The sequence below is a fragment of the Elaeis guineensis genome, chromosome 3 (genome assembly GCF_000442705.2).
Source record: "Elaeis guineensis isolate ETL-2024a chromosome 3, EG11, whole genome shotgun sequence".
Taxonomy (NCBI): Eukaryota; Viridiplantae; Streptophyta; class Magnoliopsida; order Arecales; family Arecaceae; genus Elaeis; species Elaeis guineensis.
Genome location: NC_025995.2, coordinates 39,681,043 through 39,696,501, shown reverse-complemented (window position 1 = coordinate 39,696,501; position 15,459 = coordinate 39,681,043). Strand labels below are relative to the sequence as shown.

The window sequence follows — 15,459 nt, the reverse complement described above, 5'->3', positions numbered from 1 at the left end:
GCGACTCATTCTTCTCCAACTCTTGGAGTGGTCAATCCCATCTCGATCACACTCTGACTTCATAAGTACTTGACTGTGCCCAGAAGCCTTCCGTCCCTGAATTAAAAATTCAGTTAGTCCAGTACCAAAGCACAGTGAGTTGCTTGCAAGTCACTAAGGCGATCTCAGGTCTAAGGGACACTTATACCTATATCCCATCAGAGACATTCTCGACAGCAGAATGCTCTGGAGTTGGTCACGTTCAATGATGATGTACCCTTACATCTCACCTGTATGTCATACCAATGTCTCCACACTCCTTGGTTAAGAGGACAACCAACCCATATGGCCTACAGCGACCTATGCTCGATAGAAGCTGTCGTCCTTATTAACAGCTTATCATTTGGTCGTGAACAGTTTTAAGGACTAATCGATAAATCCTCTCTTTATCGAACTTAAATAGTCCTAAGGACTTCATCATAACAATGGAGTTCATTAGAAGATGAAAGCTTATGATGAAGATGTCAAATATATTTTATTTATTAACAAATCAATTACAATACTTGATTGCTCAACCGTCAACAGCTTGACGATTGGCTTTTTGGGACATATTTTCCAACAGCATCAAATCCTAACAATTTTACTGTCGCTAATGTTATTAGCAACGGCTCTAGCAGCGTTAGCGACGGCTCTAGCAGTGGTTGTTTTACCGTTGCTAATACTACCCTTATTTCATCACCCCATCCAAGTTCCCACTTTTCACTTTTCCTCTTCCCCACCTTTTTCCTCCTTCTCCGGTTCCCCTGTCGCCCCTCTCTTTACCCCACCTCCAGTCTCTCTCTCTTTCTTCGATCGTCAGATCCTGCCTCCCAAGCCCCAGGCCACCAGATCTCACATCCCTGAGCCCTCGACCACCTCCCCTTGGCCTCCCCGTGCCCCTGACCGTGAGCCCCTAGCCGCCTCTCACCTTCCCGAGCCACCCACCTCATCCTGGCTGCCATCGGTCTCCCTCTTTCCATCGCCATCGAATTCAATTTCTTAGAGCCGTCGACCACCTCTCCGCACCCCCGACCCACCTCCCTATGGCTGCCTCCGGTCCCTCTCTTTCCCCTGCCGCCAGATCTGACTTCTCCGAGCCACCGACTGCTCCTTGAGCCCCAAGCCTCCGGCTCACCTCCCTCCTGCTGCCTTTGGTCCCCCTCTTTCTTCCCCCATCGGATCTGACTTTTTCAAGCCATCGGTCACCTCCCCGAGCCCCGAGCCCCTGTCCCACCTCCCTGAGCCCCCCTCGCCTCCCTTCGGCTGCCTTCGATCCCCCTCTTTCCCCTGTTGTCAGATTTGGCTTCCCCATGCCGCTAACTGCCTCTCTGAGCCCCAAGCCCTCAGCCCGCCTCCCCCTGACTGCCTCCCTGAGCCCCCTGCCCGCCTCCCCCTTCTTCCCCCAGCCCACCTCCCCCTTCTTCCCCCTGCCTTTCTCTTTCCTCCCCCCTCTCCTTCTTCTGATTTTAGGATATTATCTAGTGGATGTAGGCTCTTCTTAATTATTGTAAGAAGGAAATCAAGTTAGTGACCAAGCAGCTAACTTTGCTCTTACAAGTGATTTTTTTTATGCTCTCTAAGGTTTTCTTGCATCCAAATCTTGTGTACATCCTCAATGCTGATACCATGTAAGTTGCTTTTCCTTGACATGGACCTAACAAGTTCATATGTTCCAAGAATCACCAACATATAGTTGCAGTAGCTTCTATATTACTCTTTCAGAACTTCTGCTAGTGTGGTTTATGAATATCATCTCAATTATTCTTTCATTTTCTAGGTTCCAAATACTATGTTCAATTTTAGTCTGGCTTGCCTATCCTCCAGTAGATGATATAGAGACATATGCTCTTCTTAACATCACCTAAAGATCATATCTTACTGCTTTCTATGTTTATGGATCATTGCTTACCATTGAAGCTAAGCTTTTTCATGTTTTGGAGAAGGCTTTGGCATATCATATTAATAATTTACTCGTGTAGGATTTCTTCTTTGGACCATCATGCAGAATGCCAGGTAGAGAGAGCATTCCATTTGCAAACTTTGATTTATGCTCTGTCTTATAATATCCTGCAAACTTTCTATTTGTGCCAAGCTAACAGTATTGCTGTTAATAGTAGGGGACTTTGGTTGTTAATTTATGCTTTTACTCTTCTATTTCTGCTTTTTATTGTAATATTGTACCGTCTGCTCTTTCCAAGTCTAGAATATTGGGAGTTTTATTTATATTTTCTACTGGATATGCTATCTCTCCATCGACCCCCTTTTACTATTACTGTTAGTTTGTTTATTATATGCCCCTTTCTTTATAGATGCAACCTTATATCTTTATCTTTTTTGTGGTATAGACTACAACTAACTCTCTTAATTGAAGTTCTGATTTTGATCTCAATGTAAAAACTAGATAATCAGTATACCATTGCTATATAGAACTGCAAACTCTTAATCAAATCACAATTTAAGAACTTTAAAAAATTTATTATTAATTATTAAATTTTTAATAAATTTTTACATAGAATATTGAAATATATAGTTAGTATTGGAGATAATTTATCACTCAGATTGAAGACATGAACTAGTGGAAAGGCATGTGATGAAGTATACAGGACCGATACCACAGCACTGTTGGAGATGAAGGTACTTAATCCGAGAGGTAGATATGTCTCTCTCGAACCATAGGAGGGCTGTCCTTATGATCTTAAATTCTCTGATCCTAACTTCAGACCTTACAATCCTTGATTTCCAGCGATCTTCTTAAGCAGAATATCAAATTCTGACTGATCCCGACTTCAATCTCAAACTAGTTGATCCTGACTTCGATCTCAAATCTAGACTCCACCAACTAGTCCTAGTCTTCATAATAGTTGACACTTGGATAGATCAATCTTTGATTTCAGTAGTAGATAAGCTTCAGACACCATCGATACTTATTCCAGTGAGTGCGATTGGTTCCAACCATTTCCTTCCTTCAGCATCTATCTTCATCGGACCGTATCAAAGCCTCCTCAATCGAAGCTAGCTCGATCCTATCTACATTCTCATTTCAAATTTAAAAGTGCCTATCGATTCCCTGTGCTGCGTCCCCTCCTGATTTCCTAGCTCATGCCCCCATCTTTTCCTTTTCTTTGTATGCCTCCTTCTCCTCCTCTATTGATAAGGCGAGCCAACTTTGGAAGGTCTGTTGTTCTACAGACAACTGGCATACAGCCATCGTTAGATGGAAAGGTGAAGAAGATAATGTGGGAGGAATCTTTTCGTAGGTTGGCTTCTAAATTTCTTTCTCAAGATTGGTTGGGTTCTCTTTCTTGTTCTTCTTCTTGTCCTAAGTCTTCTTGGTGGGTAATGGAGGTGATGTTGTACTTTCTATGATCTTGTATAAATTTTATCCTTAATACATCTTAATATTTTATTTTATAATTTTTTCTATGTAAAACATGCCTTATTATTCTTTTTAAAGCTGCATGAGTCTGGAAAGGAGATCTAGGGGGTAAAAATTTAATCTAACTATCCAATCGATGGGTCAAAGGTGTCTATAGCTTTGTTTCATCTAATAAAATGTGTAGGAATATCTATTTAAGAATCGGAGTAATATATCAAAATATACATCTCCGTATCAATATATACGCTTTCGTATCGAAACTTATTAATAATATTTTATTTTTCTTCATTATAGGATGTTGGGATATCTAGCTCTCATCCACCAGCTATTGGAGATAACGTACGGGGAGGAAGATGATGGTAGGGGTTTGAGGCTAGGCCACCATTGGATCGGCTCTGACTCGATGGTGCCAGAATTAGATGTTCTGGGCCGCACGCATGCTACACTGATGTTCGGATGATGTGGGGTTACCAGTGACCCCACAGTCATATGGAGCAGCGCCCGACTCTTAGAGTAGGTAAGTTTATTAATAATTTTTTTTACTTATTTTAAATATTTATATTTAGAAGCCTCACATATTTAGATTTGAGTCTAGAAGATGATCTAGAAGGTTAAAATTCAATCTAACCATCCAATTGATGGGTCAGGAGTGTCTATAGCTCCGTATCATCAAATAAAATGTGTAGGAATAATTTGTTCGAGAATCGGAGTAGTATATCGAAATATATATTTTTTTATTGACATATACGCTTTTGTATCGAAACATATTAATAAAATTTTATATTTCTTCGTTACAGAATGCTAAGACATCCGACTCTCATCTACCAGTTGCTTGAGAGAATGTACAGGAGCAGAAGGAGGATGAGAAGGACAATGAGGAGGCTTATATGATTTTTTTTATATATATGTAATTTTGATACTTGTAAAGCAATATAAATTTATAAATTTATAAAATTTATATTTTAAATATAATATAATTAATTTTATATTTATGATTGTATTAAATAATTATTATTTTATTTATAATAGATTTTAAAAAATATTATTGCTTGTTAATGTGATTAAAATAGTTTTAAAATATTTAGTTATAAATTTTTTAAAAAAATTTAAAATTATTAACGATGGCATCTACCATCACCAATAGTTTTCTCAAATTTTTATTAAAAAATTAAAAAAATATTAGTGATGGTAGTAGCGATAATAATGGTCGTCACTAATAGTTTTTAATACTTTAATAAAAAAAATAAAATTATTAACGCTAGCTTTTTGTCGCTAATATCATCGCTAATTACCGTTATTAGCGACGATGAGTTTGCCATCGCTAATAAGGATAATTACGATGAGATTATTTTCTTTAAATTTTTAGCGACGGCAAGCCATCGCTAATACATTAGCGATGGCAAATCGACTATTAGTGTTTAGCAATCGCTAATAGTCTATTTTTTTATAGTGCCTTCTATATTTATTGAATATATTATGCTTGCAAATAGTTTAGAATATAATTCAACTTAAATTGAAATAAAATAAATTTTTAAAATAAATAAATTTTTAAATAAGTTAATTAAAATCCAAAGTGCTTAATGCTTTTACATATTGCAATGGATTGATTTTGATGAATCTTTTTATGATACTTTATATGCTTTTTAGACTCAATGTTTTGATATAGTTTGTAATTCTATGATATTTACTAAAACTCATCAATATTATTCTTATATCGGATTTCAAATTTATTTTTATAAAATTTTTAGTACTTTTTGAAACAAATATACACTTATCATGTTATGCTACTTTAGTATATCATGACTCAATTTGTAATAAAGAATGAGATAAATATTATGGAGGAGAAAGAATATATAAGTAGCACATATAAAGTGAAGCATTAAATGTAAAAATAAATGGAGGGTAACTAAAAATCTTATTGATGTGCAGTACCAAATTAAAAGACTCAAGTTTATAAAACTCATTGGTAATTATGATAATGATCCTATTTATTTGAGCTTGAGATACATAATTGGTACTTTCTTATATCAAATTATATCCAAAATTTAAAATTTAAAATTTTTTTTGGTATACTTTGAAAAATTTGAAGCTTGCTATTTGCTTAATACATTGTAGATTTTAATGCTTGCAAATAGTTGCTATGATTTTGTCTTTATCTTATTATAAATCAAATTATAACCCTTATACTTGATATTTTTAGCATCAAAATAATTTATCTTGAATAATTCTAATTTTGAAAAAGAAAAAAAACTATTTATGAAAAAGAAAAGGACTATCTTTTAAATAATTTTTAATAGGAATTATCTGTTGAGCTGAAAGTGATATAATTCATTGACTTTAAAATAATTTAGTACTCTAATTTTGGTTCTTCATGCTTGCATACCTCTATTCCAAATTTAATCTAAAAACTGCTTGATATAATCTTGATTTTGATGATTTTGAAAATGAAGCTTTTTGATGATGTCAAAAAAGGAGAAAAGTTTAGTGGAATATAAGTGAGTATATATTTAATTGAAATACATGCTTGAAGAAGATAAATTGAATGACTCTTTTATGGATTATATATTTTCATGAAGTATTTTTTCAAGATATCTATTTGCTTACTTCATGCATTCATAAATTAATGATATATAATTCTTAAGAACACATCATGCTTTATTGTATATATACTTAAAATTTTGTTATCATCAAAATCAGTCCTTGGGTCAATAATAAAGTTATATAATCTAGACTAGTTATAATGGAAGCTATTATAATGGTGCTAAAGAGAACCATTAATATTTTTAAAGAAAAGAAAGAAATTTTGCAAGATTTAAATATTTCAAGGCTCTTTTGAAGGTTTTCGCGCGAAGGCAGTAGCATGTCATGTAATCTTTGAACAATTGGTTGCCAACTGCTGTAGATGAACCTCACTAAATGTTGAGATAAACTAACTTAACTGCCAATTATCATGTGAAAGTTAGCCAACCATTCTTTGCAATAGGCAGGTAAACTTGAAGATGCTGAAAACATAATTTTCTTGTACCAAATTATCTTCATATGATTAAAATATGCCTTTTCCTACTAAAAGCTTAAAAACTTGAAGGGAGAACAAAATGGCACTATCAATTTGGCTATCTATCTTTTGAAATGCATTTTCTTACTAAAATAAAACAAATGAAGGTTGAGAAAAATTGCACTATCATATCAATATGCCTATGCATACCTGAAACAAACTATAGACTATCCAGGACAACAAGATTTACAGATGTGACATTCGTATTATAAAATACAAGCACACCAAGAAAAACACAAAGATTTAACCAGAAAGAATGTTTCCTCTCTTTGTTTTATACATAACACATGTTATCTCTGAAGAAACACAAACATATGGAAGATTTCCAAGTACAGAGGAGAAAGGAGATGCAAAGTCCATTATCAGTTTGTAGGCTTTCAATCTTCTGGTATCTGTTCAGAGCCCACAAATGTACTCAACAAACAGTGCATGCTCATTAACCTTCGAAATTGTAAATGCCTTGCAAGCTCTTATAATCTTATGGTTTCCAAGATGAAGGTGGTGGTGGGGGAGTTGGGAACATGGGTGGGACAGCAGAGAAGATAGTATTCTTATCACTCCAGTCTTAACTCCTGACAAAGAAACCAATGCAAAAACCAAACCAGCATTCCCTGCAAGTGTAGGCTCTGTGTAATTATAATTGGTACGAACATCATGGAACCCATCGTGCCTGTCCGGTCCAGCGACCATTGCCCCGACAAGAGTGTTAGGGTTTGGCCTTTTAGTATCCCTCCACTTCCATCCTCCTTTGCAGCTATACCTCACACCATTCTTGGGAATTGATGCACCTCGGTGATGAACATGTTTAGGATAACGTTTACCATATCCAACAACATAACTCATCTTCTGTGGATTATTGCCTAGAATGTAATCAATCTGCCAACAACAAAAAATGATTTAATCCAAAACTCATCAATAACTGCAACCCCAAGACCTGTACAAGATGTGGTCAATAATGTGGCTAATAGCAACATCATGTTAATTAAGCTAGTATATCTGAAGGTCTGTACAAGCTATGATCAATAATATTGTTTTTTGTGCTTTGCTTGGAGACATGGAAAAGAATCATTTAATACATGTCAGCAAGAATGTACTCAGAAATGAAAACAAAAAACTTCAAGAGAATGAATAAGATCATTAAACCATAACATGAATGTTCTCCAAACTTAGAAGATCATAATGTTCTGTGGGTCATCCCCCCTAATTTGCGGATTTTACTTGTTTATTAAACATATATGAAGAACATGTGGAATAGAAAGCATTGATATTGCACATGGATGTTGAAGTGAGACAAATGATAAATAATTGCAAAATCAATAAAACATTGATTTTAATTGGAAACCAATTAATGATTACAAAAGTTGAAGCAGCCACTGTAACATATATCAAAGTCTAATGGAAATAGGACTTCCTAAAGAAACCTCTATACTTCCAGAAACAGAGGAATGATCAGCACTTAGTACTTGGGAATTGGCCATGGCTGCATGAGGCAAGTCACTGACAATATTTTCTTAATAAGTAAAACAAAAACACTAGAAATTCATTTAAAGAACTTTTATGAGCATTTTCTAAATAAATGGTACTGGAAGGGGATTGCTCAAGCACTGGCTTGATTCAGCTGATAAAAATCTGCCTAGGAATTAAATATCTAGCAGAATGAACATCTTGAGAGAATATTCTGAATGATATTGTCATAAGTTACAAATATGACCAGGTGAATAAGTTTCTCTGAATGTCTCATTCTACATTTGAATGCATAACTAAATCTGGAAATACTAAAAATTAAGAGCCTGATCTCCTAAGGAGAAAAAAAAGTAAAAAGAGTTAAGAGCAAGACCTGAGTCTTGGCAAAATTACGTAGGATATCTGTCGAGTAGAAATTAGGCCCGCAATACCATCCTGGTGTATCTGCAGCTTCAAGATAATCAGCATACACTGAAGCGAGAAAAGCTGCATTTACCACATACTGAAGGGGTTGTGGCCTTCCATGGTTTAGTTGTATCAGACCTCCTGTAAACAATATTTCCACATTGAGTCCGAAGTCTAAAGAACATAGTAAAGAAACAAGAGGATTCTCTCAAACCTTTTGTTCGGTTAAATGATCTAAAAAATGGTAAATATGAGCACATAACAGTGCTGGTCTGGTTGTGGAATGTCCTCAATATTTCTTCATATGGATATCCTGGACTGAGGAACAGTCTCAACCTACTCAGAAGAACCTGGAGTAAAATAATAGAGATGAAATCAATTAAGTACCCAACAAGTAGATAGGAACTATAATTAACTTGATATTTTATAAGCAATAATGCTTGTTAACATGAGCATTTAATTTCAATGATCTTTTTCAAATGTAAATAATATCTCTTTCCAAACACATCCAATTATATTGTGCCTGAAGCAAAATGTGTCTTTACCTATATTGTGATAAATTGGTTAAACCCTACTTTATATGGGATGATAGCTCATCAACAGGATCAAACTCATTCACAGTAAAATGCTAATTATCTTCCAAATATGACCAGGTCAACGCATCCCTCGATTAGACCTGTACAAAGAGACTCAAAATTCTACTCCCTTCAAACTGAGGACCAGGATTGAGAGCAGCAAAATATCTGCTAGATGGTGCATAAACACAAACTGGTGCCACTATGAATTAAAGCACCTTGAAAGGCTAGGTCCACTCATTCAAATTGTTGGAAGGTTCCTAACCTCTTTCATTATGGTGCTGCAGTGAGACATAAGTTTTACACCATATGGTTTGCTGTAACTGACATGACATGCCAGTTAAATTGTGAAACATATACTTTGAGCACCATGAGCTTATATTTCAACTAAACAAACAAACATTGAAATATCTGAGCACCTACCAAACTTCTTAACCCTATTATGGAACTAGTACCTACCAAATACAAAGCACGTTAAATTCGACAAACCTGAGCACCCATAAGCTTGTTGTCCCAACTAAAAACTCCATAATCTGGGCCACCCCAGAAGGCACCAGCATGTTTCGCAATACCGGGAGTGGTAGACAGTTGAAGATAGGAAGAGTTACCCGTGGCATAATACAACCATGCTCCACCCCATACAAACTCATCCCAGTAGCTGGAAGAGTTATAGAACAGTGAAGGATCAGAACCTCCAGGGCTATATCTACCCCTTTGTTCTCTCCCATACTTGAAAAGTGTCCTTGCACCATGGGCTAGCTTCTCTGAGTAGGTCTTGCTGTCCTTGAACACTATGGATGCCGCAGCCAGGGCAGCTGCCATCTCACCAGCAAGATCAGAGCAGCTGTGACACTCATACACTGCCGAGGATAATCAATATCTTCCGGTCTCACCCAGCAGTAATGATCATTAGGACTCGGTCCCTTTGATGTATCCCCTTGGCCAACCTGCAGGAAAGAGGATGTCCACTTAAAGAATTTAGCTAACAGAGAAATCCAAATAATGTGGCAATGACCAACATGTACAATTACTTCAAATGTAAGAGCAGAATGCAAGAAACATGCCAAAAGTTCCAACTTGCTACAATTGGATGGCAGATCTGAATCACCCAACAGTAACAATACAATGTGAATAACTTGTAGAATTCATCACATTTCCTTTCTGTTTTCTTTTCCATGTCTCAGATTAGTGTGAGTAGATCTCATTTTTCTCCATAATTGAAGGTCTTGGATGCTTCATTTATCACAATTTATGCATTCCAAAATAGGTTTCCGATCGAAAAAGAGAAGCTAAACAAACTGAGGGCAAGAGCAATGAACTCTGAGATTAGGTTTAGCTTGTTCTATACCTGGGCAGCGATCCTGTCAATGGTGTCGGCCGATGAATTAAAGGTCTTAAGGAGTAGTCTGTGCCCCACTTGATGATGTCCTTGACATGATTTAGCTCGCCGGCAGCCTCATACTTGGCGCTGTACTCAATCACACTCCAACTTAACAGTGTCATTGCAAAGGACATGGGGAAGTGGAACTTGATTGCATCGCCGCATCATAGTACCCTCCCACCAGATTCTTTCTGACTGCATTGTCTGAAATGCCATCTTTCATGCCAGAATTCCCCCTCCAGCTCACATTGTTATGCTTCGGAATTGGGCCAGCTAACAACACAGGCAAAACAGATCAGAAACATGAAGGCAAAAGGGGATTGCTCAATGGTAGGCTGGCTTGATTTCCTCTTCTCAATTCCTAAATACTGGAAAACTTGAATTGATATGCAAAATCTGGGAACAATTGAAACTATTTCTTTCCAGATCTGAAAATCCGCTAATTTTCTATTGCAAATGTGAAAAAATTGTAATAAAACAGGGTGCAGTTTAGTGAAAAAGCTAACATCTGAGGAATAACCAGAGTCATGGAAGGAAAATGGACTCACGAGTGAACTATGAAAATATTAGCAAATTGGGACAACATTTTTGGCAAACCAGATCAGCGTTTTTCTCTAATAAATAAACAGAATAAAAAGCTAATTGTTTTGCACTGTTCAAATCATGAGATCTAAATAAAATCTAATTCCGGAAAAGCAATCAACCAGTACTGTATAAAGTCGATTCACCATGCATTCCAATGATTACAAGTTGGGACCTCTGCAGTAAACATCAAGTGATGAAATGATTAAGCCATGATTGATTTGTTTTTATAGAAAAGAAAAAACAGAAAATCTAAAGATTCAAACTCATCAACAAGATAATATTTAGTCAAGTGAAGTGAACGCTTTGGCCACAACGAAGGATGGAGAAGAAAACTCACATCGTTGGGCATTGAAGAACATGAGGGCCTTGTGGAGGGCCTTGGTGTACTCGTCGGGCGGCGGCGGCCGCGGGTGGTGGTGGGGCACCGTCTTCACGATCAGCATTATGAGGCCGATGAGGAAGCCGACGCCGAGAACGGAGCCGACCGTCCAGAGGAAGTGCTTGCGGCTGACGACCAAGCAGCCGAGGTCGATGTAGCGCTTCTTCTTCTTGCCGGCATCTCCAGGGCCGGCAAGAAGCCAGCTCTGCTGGGTCTCATCGAGGGGCCGCGACAGCGCCGCCCGGTCCAGGTCCTGCAGGTTCCGGCTTCGGTCATCGTCCGTCGCCGACTCATTCGTAATCTCCAGCGGGCCACCCCATGGATCTCTCCCAAACATTTTCTTCTCCTCCTTCTTATCTCCCTCTAATATCAATAACAGTAGTAATGGTCTTCTTTCTCCGGAGGAGGAGGGGAGAGGGAGGAAGGATGATGGAGTGGAGTGGGAGAGAGCATGGGAGAAGGTTTTTTCTTGTTGTTGTTGTTATTGTTGTTGATGGTATTGGAGTTTTGTGGTGGGTGGAGCGTTTCTTTCTTTCAATTTTTGGTTCTCTCTCTAATGGTTGATGGTTGGGTGAGTAAGGTGGGGTGGAATGTAGAGAGAGGTGGCCACTCCACTGCACTCTTGGGTGGGCCTGGCGAAACGCTTGCAAGTCGCACTTTGCCAGCCAACGATGAGAGAGAGGAGGAAAAGCCAAAAAGGAAAAGGATATTAAAGAGGCACATGCGTTCTAGCCTTTGTAGTTCCGCTGGTATTCTTGCAACAACCCATGGCCTCCTTGGAGTTTGGACACGTAGACGCTTAGCATGTGTGGAAACTGTCGGCATTGTGGTTAGGAAAAGATCTGACCGGCGGGTTCGGGTCGTATCTTAAAGAATGATTCATCTTTTTGTCCGTAGCCGTTTAGAGTGCTTTGAGATCTGCCCGAAGGATGATCTAATGGTTGATGCTGTGAAAAAAGACCGGTCATTCTTTTGTTTGACCGACGATGTTTGAAAAAACGATCAATTTAACATTTTAACGGCTTTTACCATCCAGTATTTTAGCCATTTCAATTCTGGATAGAGTCAACATTCACAAGGAGGAGTGGGTAAAGAAATTTTTTAAAAAAAATAAAAAATAATCTACCCTGATTTCATAAAAAAATTAATGGCTGTTATTATAATTTTGAAGACTTTTCACGCAATTTAACAATACATGGGAGAAATTGATGGCTGTGATTAAAGGAAGAAATTTATGGCATATGTAGTGCCTATAAAATGAAAATTTGGTGTGATTGCTCCAAATATTTTCTCTCTCTTTCTCCTTTCTCTCGCATAAAAGGATAGATATTCAAGAGATTGGAGTCCTATTATATCCATAGTGTCTATTTTTTTTTTCTTTTTACTATTTGTTTAATTAGGTTCTGCTTACATTTTTTGTACGGAAAAATGATTGATTTTTTTTTTTCTGATATCATCTATCAAATTAAATTTTATATAAATTTTAGAATATTATGAACCTATCTAGTCATCTGTATAGGTCTTGAAACAATCATTATGTAATTTAATGATAAATTTGTATGGAGGAAGATAAAACCTTCTTTACTTTGAAAGTACAACCTTGTCCCATTTGGCTGCCTGACGTAGTTGTGTGTAAGGCATTTAGAGATTGACGTTAGAGGCCTAACGGACGACGATGAAAAGTTGGTTTATTTAATGAGATATGTAGACAGTTAGGTTAGGATGTAATCAAGCGTACACGGCATTAAATATTGTTTCATGGTAGATATAAATAATGCACCTTTTAAAATGAAAGTCGGCATCACTGGTCATGATATATAATGCATAAAATGTCTAGGGACAAACAACCATTTTTTTTCAGTAGGTCTCTTGCTTATGCATTAATTAAGCAAGCACAAAGTGAATGACAACAACATAACTAGTGAGGCAAAGTATATCATATGCCATGTATTTTGCAAATCTAAATAATTAATATTGATCTAATTTTTTAGACCAGACTGAAACTAGATCAGATATGAATTGAATGCTAGTATATTCATATCCATATGTATTTTGTTTGATGGATAGAAATATGGATATAGATATAAGTTGATGAAAAAACTCATATCCATATTTATTTTAAACGAATATGGATAAAAATTAGATACTAAAAAATATATATAAATATAGATATAATTAAGTTAGATAATTAAATTTTATGATCACAAAATTAAAATATTATGAAGTAGATGATAAATCAAGTTAATAATATATTAATAAGATTATATTTTTTTAAAAATCAACAGATGTTATGTAAAATTAAATAGGATTATAGGTAAAATTAGTTTTTTGAATACGGATCAGTTAGTTGTCTATCTAAATCTATATATTATTTTTTTTGATAATATGAATATGTATACAAAAATTAGTCGGATATTCAAATTTCAGTCTATATTCAAATAGATTTGAATATAAAAATAAATTCACATGAAAATTATCCAGTCCACTTCATCCGTAACTTTAAAGCAAGTATAGATCAGCTTTCAATTAATTTAAATTCTTTTAGATTATAGATCAGATGTGACTTGTGTACTTTTACAATGGTTTTTTTTTTTTTATTGATTCAATACATGCATAAAAAGTCTCGAAATTGTATAAATTTTTTTAGTTGTTAAGCATTTTATGCATCATGTATCACGTTCAATATTGTCAACTTTTATTTTAAAGGGTGCATCGTAATTTTCTTCTAAGAAGCCTATGGAATCAAATGCACTCTGAGTGCAATGATGGAAACTGAAAGGTTATTGCCATCCTGTATTTTATTAAGGAGATGTTTAAGATGAATATACAAAGACGGATATGTACATGAATATGGCTACGTTGTTTGAGTCCAGAAGACTTCAGCTAGTAGATAGTAGTAGGTTTGTCCTTTTCTTCTTATCTTTCTCTATGTAGAGTACAACGAAAAAATTATTTGATCGCTAATCATCTTTCCATTAAAATAGTTATTATATATGAACAAAAATAGTCTTCATTTATCATTGCTTTGTAACAAATTTTAGCATAGGCGCATTTTATCATTAATGATTATAACAGTCATTATCCCTTCATAAATAAGGTGGTTGGAAAATAAAATAATAACTTTTATAGGAACTGTTAACACATTATTTTATTTTTACACATATGCCCAGTCTTACAGATGTTATAACAGTAACAGAAGGTGTCGGTTATCTTGTTCTATTCCTTATTACTCGCCAGGTTGACAGGAGTCAGAGTAGAAGAGAGCGGGGAAAGGAACAGAGCGATGCACGTGTGGTAAAGGAACAGAGCGAATTTTTTCTTTTCTGGTGGCTCCGCTGTCTCATGCGAGCCAGCGGCCTGCCACCTTGCACATGGTGGCATGGTCGCATCAGATTGTGTGGTCGGGCCCATACAGCTTTCAAATTATAAACTTGGGTCACTTGTTGACTACACCGCATGCACCTATGTGGCCGTGCAGACAGCCAATCACAGTCACTGATTTTTATAAAGATGTTTCAATGCTTGGTAAATTGAGCTTATAGGAATTAGTGACCGTAATTGGCTGCATATACGGTCATGCAATACATGTAGCGTAGGGAATAATTTTTTTCATAAACTTGGCACTAAATCCTTTATATAAGGTTGGAATCAGGCTAGACTAGGTTGGGCCATATCTTTTTTGAGCCCAATCAAATTTTTTTAAGACTTCTGACCAGGCTTAGATCCACTTTTTTTGAAAAAACAAAAATCTGAGATCAGGCTCGAGACCACCCCAAACCCGATTGGATCAATGCAACTCATCTTGTTCTCACCTGATTGATCCTAAGTGGGCCCATCTATTTTTACGTTTTTCTTCCTGATTAGATTTCCAATCTACTTATCGTCTATTTGCTATTTCTCCTTCAACCAACCTGATCCATCAATCAACAAAAAAGGAAAGAAAGAGCTGAAAGAGAGCATGGCTCTGGCGATGGGGCGTACTCTTGTTCTCTCTCCTTCTCTTCTCCCATCCATGAAACTCTAACTCTAAAATCAGAACTAGACCTCAGTGAAATCCCTTGACCCTAATCGCTCCAAAGGGATGGAGCGGGCATTGAGTTCAAGATAAGTGACTCCTTTTATTGCGAGAGCACTATCGGCCGTAATCTCAGCATCCTCTTCACCACCCTCCACTGGATGTCCCTTGACTGCTGTTGGTGCAAAAATTCGCCTGCGTCGGGG

General features: G+C 36.6%; 1 protein-coding gene across 1 annotated transcript; it reads right to left on the bottom strand.

The window, feature by feature from the left end:
• Window positions 1-6,596: 6,596 nt before the first annotated feature.
• LOC105035228 (endoglucanase 9) lies at window positions 6,597-11,793 on the bottom strand. The gene is given in 9 exon segments (XM_010910705.4): window positions 6,597-7,325; window positions 8,287-8,459; window positions 8,533-8,668; window positions 9,383-9,756; window positions 9,759-9,840; window positions 10,242-10,294; window positions 10,297-10,437; window positions 10,440-10,547; window positions 11,197-11,793. Coding segments are annotated over 9 exon segments (1,926 nt in total). The 5' UTR covers window positions 11,576-11,793; the 3' UTR covers window positions 6,597-6,845.
• Between the last annotated feature and the right edge of the window lie 3,666 nt (window positions 11,794-15,459).